Source organism: Hyposmocoma kahamanoa, unplaced genomic scaffold (assembly GCF_003589595.1).
Source record: "Hyposmocoma kahamanoa isolate Upper Pololo Valley unplaced genomic scaffold, ASM358959v1 62, whole genome shotgun sequence".
NCBI lineage: Eukaryota > Metazoa > Arthropoda > Insecta > Lepidoptera > Cosmopterigidae > Hyposmocoma > Hyposmocoma kahamanoa.
In genome coordinates this window covers 4,619,271-4,635,000 of record NW_020653850.1, presented here as the reverse complement: position 1 = coordinate 4,635,000, position 15,730 = coordinate 4,619,271, and the positions used below count along the sequence as shown (strand labels likewise).

The following is a 15,730-nucleotide window of genomic DNA, read 5'->3' as shown; positions in this document are numbered from 1 at the left end:
AATATGAAATCGTAATTGCAGTTAGTTACTTGAAAAGTAAAACTGTAGTCAGGCAACCAAAAATGAGAAGTTAGACGCTTGTTCGTGATGCAATACAAGCTACGACTTAGTTGTAAGGTAAATATTTCATTGTAATATTCTAGTAGAGAAAACTACCCTAAACATTACTCAAATAGTGTTGTGTTTGATGGTAATTGACTCAATTAAGGTACACTTGTAAAGAGTCAGTCTTTTGGAAAGATAAACTATTTTTTGGATCTAAATCTGTTTTTTCAAACAAACCAATGTTAATCAGGTCTCGTGGTCACGGCATAAAAAAAAATAACAACAACCCAACAACATCCGCAACCACCAAAGAAGTCAGTAAGTTTTCAATGTATTTCCACAATAATGTGGTTTTATAAAAACGTTTTCTATACACTGTACATTTTTTCACATTGATCGAATGATTGGGAACTAGAATTTCCATTCGTCATAATGGCATAACGAACGCAAAAAAGTTTCAATGGACCGATTAATCGGGTTCCGTCCGGTCGAAAGTTAATGACCTCAAAAGTGTAATATTCAGAGCAAAAAGCGCTTGTTATTGCTCATACAATTGAGGTAGAAATAAACTATAATTACGACCACAGTGCACTAGTATACAGGTTTTAACTACAGGCTCCACCCGTTCATGTTCATACAGGTTTACTAACGCATATTACTACGTAACAAACTATAATGAATAATACTGCCCTCCTTGTTATGACTAATGCTTTTGCAATTTATTTTATTTATGCATTTCATTTACGTTTTTAGGGAAAATAACAGCTAGATATAAAAATAGTTACAAAAATAAATATTGGTGGCCAATTACAAGTTTCCACAGATAAATTAACAATTAAATTTTACGTTAGAACTATACACAAACACTGGGAAGAAAAAAAATCGAAAAGAGAAATTCTAACTTGAATTACCTTTTATAGAAAAGAATAAAAAAACTGATTACAGAGTAATAGCTTAAGTTGGTCCGGTCGAGTATTAAAAAAGTCGATATCGTGCTGCCTCGCCACTCTTTTATAGGACTCACTTGATCTAATGAAGTAGGAATTTCGTCTATAGTTTTCTTTCGCCAAAGGAACATGTAGAACGCTAGGATGTCGAAATGAAGCCACTGTAACACGTAAGCCAATGTTGCTGAGTAGCTCAGGAGAGTCGACCGAGCCACTTGCTTTTTTAATTAAATACAGGACTTTTTTTTTTAAATAAGTGCGCATTTGACCTCCATCTCACCTGATGGAAAGCGATGATGAGGTCGACGATGTAGCATGCACACCTAAGTAATGCCTATTCACTCTCGCATTGAAAAGGTCCAAGTTATAGCGTTCGGGGAATACGTCCGCAGGTAGGGAATTCCACTCTCTAGTCGCTCGCCATATAAATGTGGAAGCAAAACGCGGGTGGAATCCCAGCTCACGTATTGTCCCCCGATGATGAAAAGGAGAAGGCGGAATCAAATTATGCAATTCCATCACACACTATCCGTAATACATCAGCCATCCGCCTTATTTAATGTAACAGGAGTACATGAAACTTTTGGCATCGCTTATAATAGTCAAAAATACAGACCTTGTCCTAAACTGCAAATAGCGTAAAAAACCTTTTTGGAATTCTCTCAATTCGTATTTCGTATGTGTTCTATAACTATATTGGCATTTAAGTTTTTTTTGCTTTTCCACCGCCGAGGCGTGAATTGAAATCTCGCTGGCTTTCCACCAAAAATTGTCAAAAATAGCTCCGCGAGCCATTGCGAGCTTGCGCTAGCCATCACGAGGTCGCGTGAACTCGCACTGTGACTGTGAATAGTGAAGATTCAATGCTGTTCAGTTCATCTAGCGATAAATTCGCGGCTGAAGTAACACGTCTCGTGAATTATTATTATATAATGTTAAAGGAAGAAGAACCAGAGATGAAATCAACGTTTTTTAAATCTCAAATCGTACGTACCCCACAATCTCGCGATTAATATTAATAGCCATCGCGAGTTCGCTCGAGACCGCGCGGGCACTCGCGAGGTCGCGCGAGAAATCGTATTTTCGTTAAACAATATAATCTCTATTTAGGCAGCAATACCACCTAGGCGAGTCACCGGATGAGAAGCGGGAAAAGCTATTTCGCTATATCAAACGATTTAGATATTTACTATTAAATAAAGTCTTACAAAAAATATACGATACACCTAAGGATATTTGCTAAATAATGTGTTAATGTTTTACACCATAGGACGTACTTTAACTGATCATATAAAATCCTGAAAATAAGATAAAATAAACGTCTAAAACGAATTATTTAAGAATTAAATATCTAACTTTGCACATAAGATAGAAGAGAACCTGCTAAATTTCAATTTTTAAATTGAAGCCCTATTTGCTATTAAATTCACATTTGTCCCAAATTGGAACGTGCTGCCGCTGCCCCGTCAGTCGCCATCGGGCGCTTGTCGACGTCGGATCTGTGTCAAAGTTTCTCCGCCTATTCTTATTTTAGTCATATCAATTTACAGAGCGCGGATTGCGGGACGCGAGTGGCGGTCCCCTACACCTCACTATCTAAATAATTTTCGCTAAAAATGTGGATTACATTAGTTATGAAAAGGAGGGCAGTCCAAACGTTCATACGTCATGGTTTATCTTTCTTAATCAAGCAAAATATGAGACTTAATTTCATAGACCTAAATAGTCCAAGTTTGGAAAGACAGAGTGCCTCGTTATCGTGTTTCATTTGCACCAGATCTGCCAAATTTATTTCATTAAGTGCTCTTCTCTTTGCCAAATGCGTGTTTTGAGTTACTTACTTTTTGTTTTCTTCCACTTTGATGCTTTTGGGACGAATTGTAATACACTAATACGTACTTATATACAATCATGCCTATTCCTTATTTGGTGTAAGTTTTTGCTTCCTCTACTAACATCAATATTTATATAATCGTTTATTGCAAGAAAAATACACAAGTTACATTAATAAAAGTAAAACACAAACAATGGATTCTGCTCATTTCTGAAAGAAATTTCTTCCTGGAGACCTAAATAGGTACATGACACAAAAAAAGGCTTGCCAAAATTAAATGCAAAACAAATACAACATCAAGAACATTAAATTATTATAAAGTATATTTTTTTACGATTCTAAGTACAATGTTTAAAACCCAGTGTGCGTTTGATAGTGGTGTCTCTACGCAATCTCTATTGCGGGACAGTCTCACATCCTCTTGCTCTTGGGAAGTTTACCGTTACAATTTGATGCTATAGATTAAAATTCAAATAACGTTTACTTACTGTTTTATTTTAATCTTTACGTTGGCTGAAAATATAAATGGAAGTAAATTAATTTTTTACTCCGCGAACCCAGTGAAGGTTAAATCGTGCAAAATAGCTGCGCTTGTGTTGAATATTTTTTCATGCAGTTAATTACATATAAGAGACAATAATTACTGTTTTGAAGGACCACTTTGCAGTTGGCCGCTGCTGCCCTTGACTGCGCCACCTGAAGAAAAGGGCGAGCTGCAGGCTCATAACCCGTAAAATAAACTACAAAGTAAACTTAAAAGCAAGTAGCGGGCCTGAGGGCACGGACCTTGGCTCACGGCGCTACTGAAAACTTCCGCTGGAAGGCCGTGCTGTGGGAGAGAATCTACCACTGTACGTGCTGAAATGAGGGAGTGAGCTGGTTTTTTTTTTTTGAAAGACACTTTGCAGTTGGCCGCTGATGGCCTTGACTGCGCCACCGGAAGACAAGGGCGATAGGCGAGGCGACAAACAATAGTTCATTAGTTCATTCCGTGGCTTAGTTGGTATAGCGTCTGGCACGGGAGTGAGCTCGTTCAGAACGGTTGGTGCATTTATACCCCGCTACCCCCAGGGTCGCTATTGTTGAAACCCGAAAATACCCGTAACAGGTGATGATGCAAAATTCAATTGTTCATTTACTTCCATTTATTATTATATATTAACATGGAATATACAATACAAAGTAACGCCTGAATCTGTTAATCATAGAAAATATAGGATTTAAATCGCGTGTAATTGTTTTTTTCAAACAAATCGATGTTTCGGGTCCTTTACAGGTCCCATGGATAGTACTGTCACCTTACCTATTTCTGCCGCCAAGCAAGTATTGCGAGTGTTATTACGTTCTGGATTTAAAGGGTAAAGGTGCTGGTGAAATTACGAGCACATGGAATTTGTCAACTTATGTCTCAGGGTCACCCTGCCCAGTGGCAGTGCCCCTAATATCTTTGGGATTTAAGCCGGCAGTACTTCCCTGGACGAACTCTTTCACAAGGAACTCTACTGCTTCTAAATCATAATCTACGTAGTAACTAAGTAATGTATGCCTCGTGTTGAAGATGTCGCAATTGTCAAATTTCTTTTTTCCATCTTTTGGTTTTATTTGGCTCATCGTAGCGATATTTCTTTAAAATTGTTTAAACTAATTTCTCTGTTTTATCGATTGAGAGACTATAATGCTAAATTCTTTAAAGTATGAGTTAAAGCTTCAAGTCCCTTTTCCACCGGTGTTCCTATTACCCTACCTGACTTTACATTTCGAATGGCCCATTTTATTTATACGATTTGTAGAATAAATATATAAATAAATAATAATAATAACGCACACACTCGACATAGCCCCGCACTAGGGAAACCCTGTGTCGCGGGTGCCATGGACACTTATATAGACAACTACAAATTACACCCAAACTCACGAGAGAAATAAATGTAGGTCATACAAATATTTCTCCCGGCTCGGGAATCGAACCTTGGACCTCTACGTGGCAGTCCGGCATGGTAACTGTTCAGCCACGGAGGCAGTGTAAGACAATATCACAAACATTGCTCTAATCCCAAAGTAAGTAACTAAAACAATTGTGTTACGGAAATCGGAAATAACGATGATACCACAAACATCCAAACCCGAGACAATACAGAAAAGATTTTTTATGTTGACCCGGCCGGGGATTGAACCCGAGACTTGAGAGATGGGGACACTGTGAAAACCGGTGTGCAAGCCACTCGACCACGGAAGACGTCTAAGTAATTTATAAATAATAATAGTGAGCTAAGGTTGCAATTATAGTCTTCGCAAACGCAACTGCATATTTAATGTCATTTTTTTATGTAGATAATATTATTAATATCTCCACAAACTTAAATGTACAAGAAAGGATATTGCCAAAAATACTTTGACAGGACCTAATATTTTACCCACAACGTCGTATATTATTGTTACATTATTATTGTGTACAAGGAAAAGCATAACCAGATGTCTATAACTCATTTCTTTCTCTGGACATTACGAAAAAGTTATTTTCCTGTGCCTTTATTTGGTCGATATTTATATCGACAGTTAGAATTATCGATAACTATATACATAGTTTTGTCAATAATATCTACTGTTTTTATATTAATAATAGTAACATCAAGAACACATCAATCAATTACACTTATGGTACCTATTGTAGCAAGCAACAGTAATGTGAAATAAAAACGTATAGATTTAGCTAAATGACGGTTGAGTGTCCAACAGCGCCGCTGATATTTTGCTACAACCTACAACTTTGCTATAATCTGACGACCTCATTGGGAAAAAACTCTCTATATTGGTTCTAGTCTAGGTGAGTATAAGGAATTACCTAGTTTGAGACCAGGTATTTGGTACGGTTTTCCGGCACGTTATTATTCAGTCATCAGTCTCGGCGTCAGCGCCAGCGCGTGCGGTTGTGCGTAACAGTGTTTGATTAGTCATGGCGCCTAATACGGTGAAATGTGCAAACTGTAATGTTGTTATCAACGAGATATTGTCTTTCATACAGAATAAAGTGGACGTAATGGATGAAGAAGGAATCGTGCGTCTCTGCTCATCAGCTTTCACATCTGAGGAAATTGAAAATGCTAAGTGCCTGTTATTTGAGTCAATAACGACGACCAAGAGGAACGTCAGAAGAAAGAAGGAAGGAAAATCACAGCGAGATCTCTTTGATGTGATAGCTGTCTTTAAAGAAACTGATCCAGATAAAGTACCTATTTTTGTTGCCCGTGATCTACATAAGTTACCTGCGGTGACCTTCGATCATTTAGATGTCACGAGATTACTTAAAGAACTACTAACTTTACAGAGTGACATGAAACATATAAAGGATGACTATGTTACATCGAAGGAGCTGAATTTAGTGAAGAATGAGCTTTGTAATTTAAAGCAAGCCTCGATAGTTAACAATTTTGAAGGTATTTGTAATGTAAATATGAAAAGAGGCGGTAGAATCAGAAAAAGCAGTAACGGCGCTAACCAAGGTGACGATTATCTGCGTGACAGCTTGTGTGACAGCGGGCCGATGGGACTCCGCCTAGATTTGCCTACAACTCCGGATACTGATCCACCGCCGATTACTGAATGTGCACACACACTAACGCCCCATCTCTCTCTCACGGCATGCGAAGCAAATGATTCTATATTGTCTAAGCCGCAACGGGTGGGTGAGGTGTGTGGAGGGAATTTGTCGGGCGTACCCACACTGCGACCGCTGTTGCATTTGGCGGCGCCTGAGATCGAGTCTAATGTAAACAAACAACCAAGATTACTGGCACAAGTTGTTCGTAATCCAGGCGTATGGAAAAATGATCCCCCTAAGGAAGAGTGGATTTTAGTGCAAAACAAAAGACTGCGGAACCGTTTTATTGGGCAGAAAGGTAATGCAGTGATAGACTCTGATACTAAGTTTAAAGCGGCGGCGATAAAAGTACCTATTTACATAAATAAGGTACATAAGGAGACAACAGAAGCGGACATTAAAAGCTATATACTAAGGAGAACTAGCGTAGATGTTGACCTGGAAAAGTTGAACAGAAAACAGGACAAAGATTACAATTCTTACAAAATTATTATACCCAAGTATAAACTGGATGTGTTTTTGGATAACAGCCTGTGGCCGGAGGGGGTTACATTCCGCCGATTCATAGACTTTAGAGAAAGAAAACCAAATAAAACGAATGGATAACAGTGTAAAAGCCTACAAGTTCTGCAGTTTTAATTGCAAAAATATTAAACGCTCATCTGAATGTGTAAAAAGAATTTGCCAGACCGCTGATATAATAGCTTTACAGGAGACCTGGCTTTCACAAGAAGATATACAGTTCCTGAGTAGTATACATCCAGATTTCGCATTTACCGGAAAATCATCTATGGATACGACTGCGGGGATTTTACGTGGCAGGCCTTACGGCGGGGTGGCGATACTATGGCGAATGAGCGTATTCAGTACGGTCTCTGTAATACAGTGTTTAAGTGCCCGTCTATGTGCTATCAAGGTTAATATGGGCGAGCGGCCATTTCTGGTGTTCTCTGTCTATATGCCAACTGACGCGATTGATAATTTGAGTGAGTTTACAGAATGTATGAGTGAGATAAGTGTCATTGTACGAAATAGCGACGTCGAGTCGGTTTATATGCTGGGAGATTTCAACGCTCACCCTGGGACACTCTTTGGTATGGAACTTTTCGATTTTTGTAATGAACAGTTGTGGCGTTGTGCGGACGTAGAAAAACTAGGCCTGAACACAGATACCTATACCTTCGTAAGTGACGTTCACGGGTCGCAAAGGTGGCTGGATCACTGTATTGTCACTGAAGCTGCTTGGCTATCAATCACAGATATCCATGTACTACACGATGTGTTCTGGTCAGATCATTTTCCCCTTATTATTACGTGTTACCTTAATTTAATAACACCTAAACATGTAATTAATAAACTAAATGTTAATAAGGTTATCTGGGGGGAGAGAAATTTAGAACAAATTGATAAATATAAAAGTATTTGTAACAATCTGCTTAGGGAGATAGATTTTCCTGTGGAATTTACAGAGTGCAGCGGCAAAATGTGTAACGATCACTTGCACAGGGAAATTATAAACAAATTATACTGTCGAATAGTTGGTATTTTGAAACGGGCAGCTACAGAGAGTTTTAAAAGTAAATATGTAGGGAAAAAGCACCATGTCCCAGGTTGGAATAAATATTTAAAAACACTACATAGTGACGCGAGGCTTTGTTATCAAATGTGGCTTTTATATGGAAAGCCACAAATAGGTGCAATATATAGTAGAATGAAAGAAAGTAAACAAGTTTTCAAATGCAAATTAAGATGGTGTCAGGATAATGCACAGCAATTGAAGATGAACTTGTTAGCTAGTCATCATAAAGATAAAAACTTCTCCGAATTCTGGAAAATGACTAACAAGGTAAATCCAAAGCCGGGTATTGCTATGAATGTAGAAGGTGTTAGTGAGCCTTTTCAAATTGCCAACTTATTTAAGGAGCATTTTAGGGTGTCACCATCTGAGTGTGTGTATGAGGTGCACAACACGGAGGAGTACTCAAGCAAATGTCATGTTCTTTTTAATGCCAAAGACATAGATTTAGTGATTAAAAATATGTCACGGGGGAAGTCACCGGGCCACGATGCACTCAGTGTTGAGCACCTTAGGCACGCTGGTGTACACTTGCCCAGAGTTGTGTGCATGCTGCTTAACTTTTGTGTAGGTCACTCATACCTCCCTGGTGACATGATAAAATCTATTGTTATACCAATAGTAAAAAATAAGAATGGAGACCCCTCGGATAAAAATAACTACAGACCAATATCGTTGTCCACTATTATTTCTAAGGTGTTGGACAGTCTGCTTGATAAGCAACTGAGAGAACACGTTACCCTGCATGATGGGCAGTTTGGGTTTAGACCTGGATTGTCCACTGAAGCTGCTATTTTGTGCCTCAAGCAGACTGTCCGATACTACACAGACAAAAAGACACCTGTCTATGCCTGTTTTCTAGACATGTCAAGGGCCTTCGATCTTGTGTCTTATAATGTACTGTGGCATAAAATGTCAACAGAAACCACACTGCCTGAGGAACTGGTCTCCATTTTCAAATTTTGGTACAGAGGTCAAATAAACCACGTCCGATGGGCGGGTGTTGTGTCAGAGGCCTATGGGCTGGAATGTGGTGTGAGGCAGGGAGGAATAACTTCACCTACCATTTTTAATTTGTACATAAATGGCCTTATTGAAGAGCTCAGCGGCACAAATGTTGGATGCTCTATAGACGGTAAGTTGATTAACAACATAAGCTACGCAGACGACATGGTGTTGTTGTGCCCTTCAGTCAGCGCGGTCAGGAAACTTTTAAATGTATGTGAAAGGTACGCGGAGGCCCATGGGTTAAGGTATAATGCCACAAAAAGTGAAGTTATGATTTTTAAATCTGGTGCAAAAACTTACTCGATGCCGACTGTTACACTGTCGGGCGTTGCTGTACCGGTGGTAAATAAATTTAAATACCTTGGCCATTGGGTCACCGATGACCTTAGTGACGACCTCGACATAGATAGGGAACGCAGAGCGTTGGCGGTGAGATGTAATATGTTGGCTAGTAGATTTGCACGGAGTTCGAAAGAGGTAAAGCAGACGTTATTTAAGGCCTATTGCCAGTCGTTTTACACGTGCAGCCTATGGACAAAGTACACACAGAAAGCCTACAACGCTCTGCGTGTCCAATATAACAACGGATTCAGATTGCTGTTGAGGCTGTCACGCTACTGCAGTGCCTCAGGGATGTTTGCCGAGGCGCGAGTGGACGGCTTTCACGCAATAGTGCGCAAAAGAATCGCATCGCTGATGCGGCGGATGCGGGGTGGCACCAACAGCATCCTGAACACCGTGGCCGTGAGGGAGGACAGCTCCATGCTGCGGCACTGGGTACGGGTGCACCTAACACCCGCTGCCCAGAACATCCGCTTTTAATGTACCTACCAGATTTGTTTCTTGTGTTTAGATATAGGTTTACTAATAATAGAATAAGATTTTAATGTTACTAACAATTTATGGGCCATGCCTGAAATAAATGATTTTTAATTTAATTTAATTTTAATTATTATTATAATAGAAAAATAACTATGAACGAAAAAGAACTACTTCCATATCTAGTACTGCCTTCAGATATAATCAGTTATAGTATTAGTAGATACTTACTACCACTATAATATTGAGGTTAGGAAAAGAGAAGACGGTGGGGTGAGATAAAGAAACTTTGTTAGAACAGTCTGATCAAGCTGTTCACAGCGAGTAAAATAAACAGCTAACCAGAAGAACACGAACTTAGCTTCCGTCAGTTTACGTCTATCAGAGTCCAAATGGGTGACAACAGAAATTACTTTTTTGTTATGGTTATGATAAAATAAAATGTTTTTATAAATGCAATTTACGAAAAAAAGTCATTTATACAACATAATCTGCTTTGTTTGATGGTTTGTCGATATTTTATTAGTTATTCGGTTTTAAATATGACAACAACAATATTATATCATAGGCATTCACAATGATATTCATTAAAAAATAAAATATTGACAGGTATTCAGATATTAGGATTTAGAAAGACACAGTGATAGCGGTTTGTGGCGTGATACTTTAATACACCATACAAATAAATTGCGACTATCGATATTAACCACAGACAATTCCACATCACTAGTTAGGATTGCCTTGTGAAATACATTTTTGTTTCGTATTTGCCATTAAGGATATAAGACCCATATTAGAAAAGAGTAAGCCGCAATCAAGCGAAATCTTACATGTGACTATAGAGGTTGTCGATATTAAGAAAAAGAAAGAACATTTTTCTGGAATCCGAAGAGAGCTTTATGGGTTACCAGTATGGACACCATATACTTAAATGAAAATCACTACTTGCCGTGAAAAGTTATATGAATCATTACCAGTTTGAGTAAAATTATGCTAATATTATATGCCGCAAAGCGGTAATGACGTGAGAGTTTTTGTATTCCGGTTTTGAAGGGTAAGTAAGGGCGCATTTACTCGACACGAATTTCGTCGCGTTCACCCCGGGCGGCCGCCGTGCAGCCTAACTAATAAAAAGATCCAACTGTCATGGCAAAATATGCTCTATTTATTTAGCTTTTACGTTTTAGCGAGCCTGGTTTGAATTTGATCTACGCGGCAGCCAGGCGGCAGCCTCACTGTTGTATTATTATTCGGAGGAATTTAAATATTGTTGCCTAGTAAATATAATTCAGATTCGCCAGTAATGTACATGAAAGCGTGGTAACTGGGCGATACCTTGTGGCGGCCTTTTACAGGTACTTTGAGAGTCAGTTTACGTCTCAAAGTGACGGACGGCAGTGACCCTGAAACCTTTGCGATTTAAAGCTCTGACTGACACTGCAACTGCATTGGACAGGCGTTGCTCCAGGCGCACAACTGGTTTATTCGTACAAATTGTTCCTATAGTAACGAATTATCAGTTTAGTTTTATTCTAGCGTCTCACACTTCCGCGGCAAAGTTGCTTGATGTGCGTACGTTGCTTAAATAGTCAGCTACTGTGTTAGAATAGATAAATAGACCTCAAACCTGGTAATGTTCGTTAACGCTCGTGTTGATGGTTTTACGTGCGCGCCCACTCTCTCATAGCCCCGCAGTAGGGTGCCATGGATACACACATAGACAATCATAAATTACATCCAAACTCAAGAGAGAAATAAATGTAGGCCATACAAATATTTCTTCCAATCCAATCCACCGTTTGCGTCTGCGTGACAGTCCGGCATGGTAACAGTTCGGCCACAGAGGCAGTTATAAAAATTAAAAAATGTTAAAGCTAGTATGCGAAAAAGAGCGGCTTCCCTGATGCACAAAATGAGGCTGTAATAGTCTCCTAAGTGTAAGTAAGCAATGATGCTTTCATAGTTCAGGGACAATTACATAATGGTTACTACGTAACAGATACATCACTCTCATATAAAATCGAAAACACCTACGCTACAATAGCCTACTAAATCTAACTAATGACACCAGGCGCTCACTACGAGGAAAATGGAACCTAAGCACGCGCCTAGAGAAGTGAAAATAACGTTGCCCGCCGTATGCAGTCGTGCGGAGCCGAATGCTCATAAATTAAAGACTTGTATGAGCGCTTGCGCCGACGTCGGCGTACTCAGCGGTAGGCACTTATCGCGTAACCTTGGACAAGTGACGGAGCCCTAATTCTGGGCTTTGTCATGAACACTGGACCCGAATGCATATCCCCTCACGCGATGCGCTCCTCCTACCGCAAAATGGCGGCTATTTGGTTTCGCAAATTAGAAAAACATTCAGTTTAAATACAAGTTTTTATAAATAAAAATTATTATTCTGCATTGCTAAATAAATATCCTCTGTACTACCAACCAAAACATCTCAAATAAAATGTAGTAATACACCGCAAATCCTGCACTTAAAAAGAACTAATGAAATTTTTGGTGTACTTGGATAAATATGATAATATTCCGTTTGAGTGGTTCTAACGTTTACCATGAAATTACTCCTTAAAGTATAGTTTATAAACATTTATATTCAGGGTAAACTTAAAAAACCGCTACTTACGGTTTGTTATCAATAAATAAACACCGAAATCACCAGCCCAAACAATAACACACACAATTGTCGTGACATATTTTTGAAGTTGTTTATTTTTTTAAATGACAGACCCAGGCATTAAAAACTTTATGGTTTGCTAGAGTAGTTACCGAAATAGCAATTAAGATCAGTTCTTTTACCTGTTATAACTTCGATATCCGATAAATCGGTATAAAATCATCACCGGCACCTCTAGGTGTGGTATGCGTTTACGGCTGCATGTATCGCGTGAGCGGATATTAATGTATACAAAAAAGAATATTTATTTGTAATACTTACTCTATTTTTACGACTTCCATGGTCGAGTGGCTAGCATACCGGCTTTTATGGTGTCACCATCTCTGATGTCCCGGGTTCGATCTTCGGCCGGGGCAATTTAGAAAACCAACGTTTCTGTTTTGGTCGTGACTGGGTGTTTGTGGTACCGTCGCTGTTTCAGATTTCCATAACATAAGTGCTTTAATTACTTACTTTGGGACCAGAACAGTGTATGCGATGTTGTCTAACATTAAAAAATGATTTTTTTTATATATTTACCCTTATGGATGAATGTCCGAATTATTTGTTTTTTATTTTATTTGTTATGACAAACTTATTTACATTATAAATAATTTTAATATGTAACCTTTGTTTCAGAGTAAAACACTAGATTTAGCTCTAGTGTCGATATACAGAGGAGGAGTAGAATTAGCATCAGTCAGCCAATATGCTGGTTCACCGTACAATACTACAGATAGGTAAGTAATGAAAAAAACTTTCTTTTACTCATCTTTGTAAGTATGAGAAAAATAAACCAAAAGTAGTGCATAAATAGTTTATTAAACATAGCACGTAATAAGTATATAGATGTAAAAGGAGCTACACTAGTAAAACAAACGAATAATTCATACAACTTCATCAGTAAGTTACACAAAGATCAATAACCAATGATCTTAAAAACAAGATGTGTTAGGTACATAGTAATCGACGTTTGAAATCTGTCACGCAACTTATATAAACTTAAACGTGTCCGTATCCTTTCATCATGATCGTAAAATCCGCCGAAAGTAATCCACTTTCAAATTAAATTTAATAAATTATTCTCGCTATTTAACATTGATTGGCCTTCTAATGAAACCTATGTTTTTTTTCTTTTCTGTGTTCACAATAATTATATAAAAACGTACGGTACAAATCTGTATAAATAAGGTTGCCGACTACAATACAGTCAGTCATCTATTAAATTGTGCGATTTTGCTGCCTGCAGTGATAGTATCTGCACTTATAATCTATGATCCGAGTTCATGCTTCCTTATCGCACTTGCCACAGGAATAATTTACTATCTTTATCTAAAAATTAGCAACTGTTATTTATCAAAATGTAAATATTTTTGCTAACTTTAACAAGATAATAAGTGCATTTTTTAAGTAGACGCGACGGCATTTCTTTTTAAAACGACGCTATTTTGCAAATGTCTAATGCGTCGCTTTGTTCGATGCAGACTGATTGCAAGATGGTAAAGTTGTCTGATTTTCGTATCTTCAAGATGCGGATGTTAGTAATATATCTGCCTTTTTCATGTGTATCAGATCATTGGACATAACTTATTGTTATTCTAATTTTTTTCAACAAAAGGAATTGATTAAGTTAAATTTCTTGGAATTCCCACGACTTGGTGAAATTTTTCATTCGATGCAATAAGAAGCAATCCTGCTCACATGTCTATTTAACTCTCCACCAATCACACTTCAGCGCGGCAATAACTTAACCAATAAGAAGCATTTTCGTTATAATTATTATTAAAAAAATCGAACACTCAGAAAAAATCCCTTCGATCCGGCCGGATTCGAACCGTCGTCTTCTAGCATACCATGCGCTTGCCTCGTATCTTTGTATTTGGTTTTTCGACGACTTTTTAGCCGTAGCGCCATTTATGAGAAATCTATGATGTTTTGTCACCCAGTTAGATACCTTTACAGCTACCAGCCCCGGCTAGAAATGTCGCTATTCATTGTATTAAATTTTTTATTGAGTTGAGTTTAAATTATAACAAACTAGTGGAGTAATTTCACATAAAAATAATTGAATATCAATGCGATAAATATTTAAAGAAGCATCTTCGTTCACATGTTTAATTTTCTCGACCAATCACACGTGAGCGTGATGAAATCCATTATGTCAAAAGTATTTTCATATAGAAATGTTGAATTCAAATATAGCATGACACATTTATTAGGTACCTTGAATATCGAAACGCAAATTGTAAGCGAATATGGAATTTTGTTTTAATGTTTTCTCATAACACGACAGAGCTACAAATCACAGTTACCAAGCACGAACCTTAACAAATACCTGTATCTTGAATAAATTTAAGGTTTTCGGGTCACCTCCATAATAAATGAAGTTTAGTGTTGTCAAAAGGCAACTAAACAATTTCTGGATATAAAATTTTCGGACATTCGCGCTTTCGAACATAAAACAATTTAAAAATCTAAGCGTGCACTTTAAATTTAGTTACTTAGCATAAATGCTGACATAATAATACAGGTAATTTTATTTTTATAAGCAGTCTTAAATTTGCCGTATTTATTTTGACGTCACTTCGTCTGGTTACGTAGTAATAACTATGTAAACTATATTTTAATATGTTATAACTTAAATTAAGTACACTAAGGTCCAAATTTAACTACTATCTAACAAAAACGTGGTGACGAAGCTCTGTTTTCGCAACCAACAGGCCTAGCATTTCTACTAGCAATTTTTTTTACATTATTTCAACTTTCGTATTTGTTTTACCGTTGTAGTGTAGTAGTTGTGCAGAGGATTTATGAGTCTTACAGAGACCTACTCCTACTAGTGTAGTAATTTTTATTTTGCCATATCGACTTTAGATTACAAGTAAATATGACTAAGGCCAGTTTTCGGATTTCAAGGAGTGACAAAATAATCAAGCCAACAAATATTGATTAGTCGAGATTGCAGGGTTCAGTTATTTCAATATAATATCTCTTTTATCAACTTACAAAGTTACAAAAAACGTATTAAAAAGAAATTAGACCATTTTACTGATCAAAGTTTTCGGGAAAATAGTTTCATTTCCCGTGTGTAACAATCGCGAAATCCTAAGACCTCGATATGTTATTATTTTATGAATTAGATTTCATACCTAACTCCTAAATTATTCCAATCATCTAATAATACAAATCTCTATTAATTTCTTTGACATAAGGCCTATAGTCACGCAATAAGACC

General features: G+C 37.7%; 1 protein-coding gene across 1 annotated transcript in view; it reads left to right on the top strand.

Moving 5' to 3' along the window:
- Nucleotides 1-15,730, top strand: part of LOC113229519 — a 151,710-nt gene that overhangs the window by 100,213 nt on the left and 35,767 nt on the right. Inside the window, exon 3 of the mRNA XM_026463143.1 lies at nucleotides 13,135-13,235. Within this exon, the coding sequence (XP_026318928.1) occupies nucleotides 13,135-13,235 (101 nt within the window). The remainder of the gene's footprint in view (nucleotides 1-13,134; nucleotides 13,236-15,730) is intronic.